Below are 10,506 nucleotides of genomic sequence, written 5' to 3'. Positions count from 1 at the left end.
CAATTTCTTTCTTCAAATTACTCGAACCTCAGAGTCCTAAAAGCAGGCGTTTTATAGTTAACGAGTTTTCAGAAATTACATCCAGATTTCTGCTTCCGTGATTTATTGTCTTTAGTTTTCAAATGAGTCAAGATATCATATTATTTTGAAACCATTCTTTGGAAATAAGTTGTTTATCGTTATTGTTCCAATTTTCCTACCGAAAGTAACGGAACATTTGTGTACGGGGTGGGTTTCTTTCTTCAGACAAATTTCGACTTTTAAACTAGCCATTTTTGGCTAAATTTTTTTTGACTGAAGTTTTTTTATATCATTTGAAAGCTTTTGTTGTCTTGAGCTAAAATTTGAAAAGATATCCAGTGATATCCTGTGATCACCTGTGATCAACTATTTCACCTGTGATCATTTATCAAAAACTTATGGGGGTTTAAAGATTGCCATTTTGGCCATTTTAGCCGATTTGGGACAATTAATGCGCAATAAATTTTGCGCTATTAAGGCGTAAGCGGAGAGTTAATCCGTCTTAGAAGTCGTTCCAAGTTGGTTGAAAGAAGCTTACTTGCCATAATTGATTTGTTACAAGGAGCGAAGTCTATCACTCTCTACTTGATATGGCGTGTAGGGGGATGTTTTTACAAAAAATCTTAAATTTAATTTTAAAAAAAATCATTACGAGGCCAAACTGTGCATTTTGTGCATTGTAAGCAGATTCCGCAACAGGCCAAAATAAGATTTTTCGCGGAATCCGCAACTTTGCTAATTTTCTTTGATCTTCTTCGCTGTTTTGGATTCCACAGACAAATACCTAAAACACTGTACCGCTCAAAATTGCTCCAAAATTAGGCCATTTTGCGGAATCCGCAACCACAATTGCAGAATCCAGAACAGTTTGTGGGATCCACAAACAAATAATAAAACCTTTGTGTAGTTAAATTGAGCTATTGCGGATTCCGCAACTGTAAGCGGAATCCGCAACGTTTAAGTAGAATCCGCAAAATGTAAGTGGAATCCGCATTTTGTTTGCGGTTTACGTTTACATATATCTATAAATGTGTAGCATAGCGTTTAAAATTATATCTTTTATATACTGGTTATCAGAAAAATCAATCTCAATTACTACATTGATCAACTACCAGTTGAAACGTTTGGTCTCAGTTCCTGTCAACCAAACTTCGAACTCAAATCCTGTCAACTTCCATCTCAGCTTCGATCCCAAATACTGACCTACTGAACTTCGATCCCAAATACTGACCTACCGATCCCAAATACTGACCTACTTCGATCTGAACTTCGATCCCAAATACTGATGCAATCCCAAATACTGACCTAAATCGGCGATATGCTGTGCGTTGTGTTTCCATACACTCTCAATCCAATGACTCAAAAATTGAACTTATTCGGTGTTGTGTTTCCAAAATACTAAAAGCTGACATCCACCGATTTAGTTAACAAATGTTTTGAGATTTGTACGTGGATTCCGCTGACAATGGTTAAGTCCTTGCCTTTAAGTTCCGCGTTGCAATAGATACGAATGCCAGCTCTAGCTTTTGATGGTTCATATGCAAGTTCAGTAATAGACAAAACTCTGAATCCATTTACAGTTTGCGGAATCCGCTTACATTTGCGGATTTCGCTTACATTTTGTGGAATTCAGTTACAGCTGCGGAATCGACTAGCTATATTTGCTTGTTGCGGAATCCGCAACAAAACAAACGTGCCGACAAAATTTACGTTACAGGTATTTGTACGTGGAATCCACGGAAATTTTGTAAGTGGAATCCACTGACATTTTGGAACATGCTTAAAGGTTTGTCTATGGAATTCAGGAACATACAGACACAAAACTAAAATTGTGCGCCTATTCAGTGCACAGTTTGGCCTCGTAATGATTTAATTTTGTTTTTTACATTTAAATTTTTTATGTCATTACTGCTCTATAGACCTTAGAAGGCAGTCGGATTATTCAGGTTTTCGCCCTGATACGAGCAGTCTTGTTTTACTTTAGATTTCACTTGATACCGAAAAATTGTATGCTTGAATAATCAAAAAAGCCAAAAACAATTTTTGCCACCCTTTTCTCCAATTATCCTGACAAAAGTAAGCACAGCACAATCACGTAAAGACAATTTACTAGAAGAGCCCGAGTTTCGAAAATTACTCCCACACACTGCTAAGAAAAACGAAAATTTGCGCTTTAGTACGTGCATCATCAAGTGATGCACTTCAAACTATTCGATAAGAAGTGGAAAAATTGTCTTTGTTTTATAATTGGGAGCAGTGGTGAAGTGGTTACGTCTCTGCCTCTCAATCGAAAGGTCGGATGTTCGAGGCCCACCATGATCCGTGCTCGTTGCTTGAGGGTGAGGCAACATTACCCAGCCCAGAAAAATAACCAAAAAAAATTGCATGTAGTTCTTAAGCAGGGGCACAACAGCGGTTCGCCGTGATGAGCTGTACAGCTCGTATGTTGGTCCTGTCCCTCGTGGACAAATGATCTTAAATTGGTCCAGCCAGGTTTGTTTTGTACATTATAGTGTTATATTCAGCATCATCAGGTAACAGTTGGTGCATATTTTGCATCTCGCTTTGATACAACACGAACACAAGCTGCCCATTAACAGAGCCGGAGGCACAGCCTGTGTAACATGCAGTCATTCTGATATAAACGCATTTACCAGAAATTTCTTTTTTGCTTGCCAAGATATTTTTAGAGCGTGTAGCGTGAAAAGCTAACAAAAATATTTTATTGTACTTTATCCAATAATAACAAATAAACAAATAAAACAAATGAATAGACAAATAAAAAAAACTTGGTCTGAATTCTGGGTGAAAGAGAAAATCTTTCGCTTTTACTTTCGAATAACTTTTTTTCCTGTATAATTTCTCAGAAGTAAGATATTTTAATTTAAAAATTCTTGAAGTTTTTTTTTACATACAAAACTTTACTGGCAATTTTTAGGGCTCGTTTTTGTATCACTTTATTTTTCCAAAACCTGATTCGTAGTTTTATTTTTCTCTCTTTGCTATTAAAATCGGAAAAAAACCAAAAAGACTTGATCAGCTTAGCTTACTCCACAATACACATTTCCAAGTTTGAAATCTTTCCAATTTAGTTTTAAATGAATCGAATTTATATACCATACAGCCAAATAAGCTTGTTTTTTCATGTTCACTAAACAATTTTTTTCGAGTCACTGCTTATAGGACGGTTAGATCAACACTCTATTTAAGCGCTGAGAATTTCAAGTGTGCATATGAAACTTAAACTTGAAAATAAAATTGTATTTAAAAATACACAACAAAGAAAACGAGCTAGATTTCTCGTTTTACTCGCTTACCAACGAAAATATTGGTGCACCCATAGGACAACTTGCCCGGCAGAGCATATCTGTAAACAAAAAATACTCAATTAACAGCAGAAAAAGCTGAATTGCTTCTGTTTGCTCACAAATTTTTTTAATTTAACACCCCGGGTTGACGTCCATAGAAGAAAAATGCTTATCATGCAGTTTCATATATGAAGTCTATGGAAAAAATGCTTATCATAGAAAATTCATACAAAATTTTAAGTGTTTTAAAATTTTTTAATAAACATTTTTGGTCTTATTGCCTCTTTTAAAGCTTTCTGGTCATTAAAAAAATGACTTAAAATTTTTGATAAAAAATGCTTGTCATACAATTTTCATGAAAAAGTAAACTTTTCAAAAATCACCAAAAAACGTTTCTGGGTAACTTTAAATAGATTTAAATAATTATTTCTATGATAGAGAGCATTTTGACAATCAAAAACGTAATTTTAATTTCGGTCAGAAAAATGCTTATCATAAAGTTTTCATATATGAAAAGTGTATGATATGCATTTTTTTCTTAAAGAAAAACAAAAAATTGAGGTAAAAAAGTTTTAATCCCTTTTTTGGTTGCAAACTTGCTTTTGTGCTAAAATATAAGTTTTAAGAAAAAAAAAATTTTTCATGCAAAAGTTGATTTTTTATGTTTATAACGAAGTCTAGGATGAGTTTTTCACCCAAAAAATCCAAAAATCACAAGAAAGTGTTTTTTTGTAAACACGATTATTATCTTTTGTTTCATTTGCTAAGATAAAAATAAATTTGTAAAAAAAACAGGCCTTTTTTTCTCAACTACCAAAATTTTCAACCTAAAAACTATCTAGCCATATTCAAAAAGTGTTTTTTCTGGTATATCATTCCATGTGAAACTGTTACAATTAACTTTCATTGCTAAAATCACCAAACGCAGTTTATCTGCGTGATAACTGCCAGTTACTTTCTGAGTTTTTTTATGACGAAAAATCGTTGGTTAGTGTTTCAGTTGAAACACAAAATTTCGAAGAAAAGAAACTTATTTTCACTTATGGAAAAAATGCTTGTCATACAATTTCATAGCATGGAAAAAACGCTTAACATACAATTTCATATTATTGAAAAAAATGCTTATTTTGCTATTTTCATACACTTACTTTTTCTCTATGAAACTGTATGAAAGATTATGATAAGCAATTTTTTCATATATGATAATTGTATGATAAGCATTTTTGTCAACCCGGGACTTCATTAATTTAAACTCTGACAAAACCAAGCGCAATACTTGTAGTTTTTGTATTTTCATAATTACCCATTTGAACAGTCACCTGGCAAAGCAAGTTTTTGCCAAAAATTAGTCGTGTTTCTGACAAAAAAGTGCAAATAACTTCTGTTTGCTTGCACATTTGGAAATTCTACCCAAAATCAATTTTTGAGCACTGACAAAAACAAATAGAATCAACATTGTAATTTGTAATCAGAGCTACCTGGATGTTGATATAACTAGTATAAACAGTTTTCCTGCCCAAAAATTAGCCTAAGCTTTGACAAAAATTGCAGTTAACTTCTGTTTGCTTACGCATTAAGCATTTAAAGCCTTGATCAATCTTATAGTCCTGACTACGACGAGCAACTCAAGTGTTCCATGCGTTGGTTCCAAACTTTACATAGTCCAAATTTTACATGAAAAATTAAATATCATGTCAAACTCAGCTGCGATTTGGACAAAAATTGCGAACAACCTGGGTATGCCTACGACTTTGTCCTCTATTATTTATTAGGCCCTGACTTAAACAAACGAAACAGGTCTTTGAATTAGTTTTTACATTTATACAAATGACACATAAAAAAAACAAAAGATATCTGTCGCAAAAAAAAACAGCTGATACAGGAAAACTGAATCCTTGTTAAAATCTGAGTTTAGCCTCATCGAATACTTACTGTTTTTGTTGATTATTTGTGATTTTTTTTTGAAACCCAAGTAAATAACTTACAACCAGTTGTTTTATTTTGATTAGTTATTCTAAGCCACAAAACATTTATCTTCAAAAGAAGAATTATAGAAGCAATGGAGGAAATGCCAATCACACAGCTATTGAAAATCTGACCAAAATCATATCAGACGAAGACACTTGGGCGGCAGTGAGCACTGTTCCTAAAGAACTTTTAGCAAAAAAAGCAGAGCAAAGTAAAAAATAAAAAATTTGGCAGATTCTTGCTTAGAAATAAGAGTGCGCGAACAGGAGCGATATAGTAATGAAGTCTCTGTAATAGTTATTAGACCTCCAATCGAATCGGAAGATTCGAATGGACATCAGACTAATATTTTGTTTTTTAAAAAGTGTATTTGGGCGTGACTGTACAGCATTTTTAGTCTTAGTCTTAAGTCATCAACAAAATTACGGGTAAAACGTTTCATGAAATCATAAAGTCTTTTATTTTGAAATTTGCTAAATTTCATGCAAAAAACAATATTGGCGCAAAAAAAAACTGCTACGGAATATCGCAAAAATCCATTGAACGATATACAGTTTTACTGAGGGAAAAACTACTAACCATGGATGCCTGTATTTAAAAAAGTTGCAGAAATTAAAAGCTACATGACATCAACACAAAACTGCGTTTTTCGGTTATATGTACAGGAGTGGTAGAAAAAGCATGCATTGTAAAATTAACAGCTAAAATCATTTGGAGCGAAAAGAAAACTCAGTTGCTGACACTCGAAACGTCAAAAAAACTGTTAAGAAGACCAGTGATAAAAGCAAAGGATGAAAGCTTAGTGAGGAAAAAGACGAACGGACAATGAGTGGTTGCTTCCATGTCAAAGGAAAAAAAGATCATAGTGATGTTGGAAGAGACATCACTCGACAGGCAGCCATGTTTTCTTATTAATTTTCTAGTGTGAATAATTTTTGAAACGTAAATATGTTAAGTAAATATGTTTCATACTTAACACTCGAAGAAAAATGTATTTATTATTGAATATTTTTTCTTAAGTAATAGAGTCATGGGGAGGGCTAGGGCAACCAAACTCTATTGGGTTTTCATGGGTTTGTGAAACAAGTTTTTTTGGATTTTGATGTTTTCTGTTCTACTCGACGCACAGCAGCATTTTTGCATGAATAACAAATTAAGGGTTTGATTGTGCTTTCAACCGCAGTACAAGGCCTTTAAAATCCCACTGCTTGCTTAAATACATTTCCAAATTTTTTTGAAAAAATTGTTTGCTACTTCAACCAAGTCTGAAAATGTTTTTATGCTGTATCCAGGCGCGGAAATGATACATTTTTGACGTGCGCTACCCTTTCAAATCTTCAATAATTAGCGCTGAGTAGATTTTCTTATAAAAGAGACCCTTTGGGTAATCAGGGGGTTGAATTCTTGATTGGAAAGATACTGAAGATACTGGATATATCGCTGAACCCCATTTGAAGTGTTTTGCGATGCCTCAGTTTGCATGGAGGAAAAATACACCCAACATTTTTCTTGCATAGGTGATCAAAAAAACAAGTTGGAACAAGGATAGCCGGTTACTTTAACCATAAGGTGGTCATCATTTTTAGCACTGTGAAATTATAATTATAATGCGAAACTTTACTAAGTCTTGGGCCTATTCGTCCCAACTGTCTTAAGCTTAGGTTCATTTATCCAAATTTCTAGGGTTCATTCATTCCTTTTCTTCAAGATATATTTTGAATTGGGGCACACTTTCGAACTGGGATTTTGAGATCTACTTTTTTATATAGAATCTGTGGTTGTTAATCATTTGAAGAAAGATCCCAGTCTAGAGTTTCCTCCCCCTTTATTTTCGAAGTACTTGTTTTTTCTGCTCTTTATTTCGTTGTATTTGCGCGTGAACGGATTTTTCTCCTCTTCCTTCTTTGCGCTTGACTTCTTTTTGTCGTCCTCCGCAACATCCAGCGCTCTCCTGTTTGCGGCTTTGGCCTTGAAAAACTTTTCTGCTCGAGTGTTGATTGATTTGACCCCGTCAATGGCTCCGCTCAACCGACTTTGAACAGTTTCCTTGAATATTATGAGTTGGCTCAAGTCGACATCTTTGGCGACGAGCGACTTCCTTTGTTCACGCAAGTAACTCAACTTCAGTTTGCAAATCAGTGCGCGAAGTCGCGGAATTTGATTGAGCTCTTCCTCGGAGAGCATTTTCAATTTGATGCCTTTGTTTCTACTTCTGGCCCAGCTACTGATTCTGGAGACACTGGGAATTAAGTTGAATGGAGGCGGCATGGGATCTGCACCGCATATGTAGAGGTACATCAGCTTCGCTTTCTGGAATTTGCAAAGAGTGGCTTCAAACTTGGCAGTGTTTTTGACTGCGAAAATAACCAGAGATATGAGAACGTTCATTCGGACAATGATCATGAGGAAAACATACGCGCCATACATGATAGCAAGTGTCCATTCCTGCATGTTTTCGTAGGAGGGAAACAAGGACAAAATGTCAGCAGAAGGGAGAAACATTCCAAAGAAAAATGTCTCCAACACTTGAAAAAAGTCTTGATATTTCACTAGTTCCTCTAAACTTGACGGGACTAGGTTAGTTTCACACGGAATATTGGTCGGAATAGTCGTTTCATACTTGCCATCGATTTTTCTGCAGTTTTGAATGTAGGCTCGATACGAACGCCATATGATACTATTTGAAGCCACCGAAAATGCAAACAAAACACAGAAGAACAAAATGAAGAAGTAGAAACAAGCTATGAACGCCTCACGTAGAAGAATTTGCTGTCGGCCGACTGTTTCCGTAACTCGGAGAAGTTTGTACATCTTGTAGAATAGCAGCAGAAGCCCTACAGATGTAAACGCGTCAAAAATTTGCAGTGGATGCGCTATTTCGCCGCCAAACGTGCCGATGCCACTGTACCCATCAACAAAGACGTAGGTGTATTTGACCGCGATTCCGTTTATAAAACACCAGTTAGAAAGAATGTTCAAGACATTAACCCAGTCCGAACTGTATACATATATTCCTTCGGCCCAGATATTTAATAATTCTTTGTAAATGTTTCCCAGAGTAAAAACCGAAATGTACCCTTCCGAAATGTAATTTGAAGTTGTGTTTGTCAAGGTTACAGAAATAAAATCAACTGCCTGGCTTTCCAAGTATAAGGCGTACGCATTGGGGCTCGCGATATACGACGCTTTTTGCGTCTCCGTGTACGCTAAGTTATTGGTAATGCAATCTGTTCTGTTGAGTAAAAGCTCCTGCAAGCAAATCCTTTCGGCCGCCAAAACAGGCCAAGTGAGCATGGGGAAAATAGCAGTCTGCACTGAAGCGTCGATGACTACTACAAGCAGTGCAAAGTAGAGAACGCTTTGTGCGATGAAAATCATAAAAGGCATGTCGAGCCATGATTTAATAAATTTAGATGTCGCACTATCGCTTATAGGAAAAACCAGGAACAGGAAAAGCCACACTGGCGTCAAAAGACTTAGGGCAAGAATGAAGAGGGTTTTTTTGGCCACATTGGCTGATTCGAAATCGTTCAAAGCCAGAGGACCGTCCATAAACTTCTTTTTCATTAGCTTCTGGACGCTGCCGCTGGCCACAAAGTCCACGTGATTATGATTCATCGCGTAGCTCAATCGCTCCCAAGGAGTTCCAGGAACCACCAGATTGACGTCATCTGTTGTCATTTGGCCCAACACCAGTTCCAAGTCATCGAAAGTTGGCACAAATTTGATGAAATCGGCTGCGAATTTTTCGCAGCTTTTCTTGATTTCCATCAAATCATCCTTTGCAACGTCTAGCGCGGAAGCCAGTTCCTCGCATTTTTCCGCTATTTTGAAAGCTACCATAATCGGATCCTCGTTCATAACACACAGATACATTGGCTTCGAAAGAGCTAGCAGAGTCTGATAAATGGCGTCAAATCTGATGATGTTATTTGGATCTGAAGGGTCGAACTCTGGGACTTCCAGAGGTTTAGCGCCCCGCGCAAACAGGAATTTCAGCATGGAGTCATTTTCCATCAAGGAAGCAATCATAACTGGCGACTGACCGGGTCTGAATGTAGTGCCAGCCAGAACCTTTCTATTAACCAAATATGGATGTTTTTTAAGCAAGTAATCAACACATGGTTTGTAATCTAGCTGAACTGCAATTAGAAGCTCCTCTTTGATTTTGAATTTATGCTGTTCCACCAAATATTTCACAACATCTATTTCGTGCTTTTGAACAGCATTTCCAAGTAAAGTGTAGCCAAACTCGTCGCGAAAATGAAGATCGAAAAAGTCTTTCATGATGGCGGCTTTGTCGACCACTTTTTCGAGTTCTTCCACTGGGCGTGATTTCTCCAGACATTTATTCATCAGCTTCTGTAGCTTTTTCATCACTTCTTCCGGATCGTCGTCTTCTGGCATGTAATCCCGCCGCTTTTTCATTGGAAAGACGTTTTTGGCCATAACTACTAGCCTCTGTAATCTATTTTTTTACTAGACTAAGAACGCTTATCAAATAAACGCGTTTGCTATATATTAAGCATTGTTTCTCTTCTTAGACTGTTCTTTTTTAATGATTCAAAAGTGAAACTGACGTCTGAAGAAAGTTTATAATGAAACATAATAAATGAGATAAACTCAATGCAGAGACTTTTACAATAAGTATCAAGCCGACTTTAAATTTGGTGTTAAAGCTTATTTTAGCATTTTAGCTTTTTACACGATTGAACTATTTTTTTGGAACTTTCATGCGTTTGGAACTTAATTTTTAGTTTGCTCGTTTGTCATTCAATCATTGAGAATATAAAAAAAAATTTTAGAACCAAATTGTATGGCATCCATAAAGCAACAAGAATGTTTCTTTCCCGAAATTTTGTCATTCTTGAAGGTGAAGTCAAACAGTGGTTAGTGTTTGATGTAAACACAAAAACGCAGATTCCACCATTGATAATGAGCTAGTGTATGATGCTTGAATATGCCAGTAACAAGCAACAATCAACGCCCGGTTGCATTTCATAGGCGAGAAAACATTGAGGCGTTTGAAATTTTTGTGCGGCAATGACACATCATCGTTAGAGTTAGCAAACATGCTTTCCTTTGCGACTAGTTGTCCTCCGGAATCACGACATATTATTGCGTTCATTTTAGAAACTGAAGTTTTGATTTTTGACCAAACACAGGATGTAAACTATCTCTACCACCGATTGTACATGGCTTGCACCAA

General features: G+C 36.1%; 2 protein-coding genes across 3 annotated transcripts in view; both read right to left on the bottom strand.

Annotated features, from left to right (window-relative positions):
• Positions 1-10,506, bottom strand: part of LOC134844117 (c-Myc-binding protein-like) — a 493,244-nt gene that overhangs the window by 339,658 nt on the left and 143,080 nt on the right. The gene's annotated exons all lie outside the window — the stretch shown is intronic.
• Positions 7,083-9,704, bottom strand: LOC134844821 (transient-receptor-potential-like protein). The gene has a single exon (XM_063861636.1). It carries the CDS (start codon positions 9,702-9,704, stop codon positions 7,083-7,085), a length of 2,622 nt encoding a protein of 873 aa, XP_063717706.1.

Source organism: Symsagittifera roscoffensis, chromosome 4, assembly GCF_963678635.1.
Source record: "Symsagittifera roscoffensis chromosome 4, txSymRosc1.1, whole genome shotgun sequence".
NCBI classification, from domain to species: Eukaryota; Metazoa; Xenacoelomorpha; order Acoela; family Convolutidae; genus Symsagittifera; species Symsagittifera roscoffensis.
The sequence above is the reverse complement of the archived record's forward strand: the minus strand, read 5'-3'. Positions and strand labels throughout refer to the sequence as shown.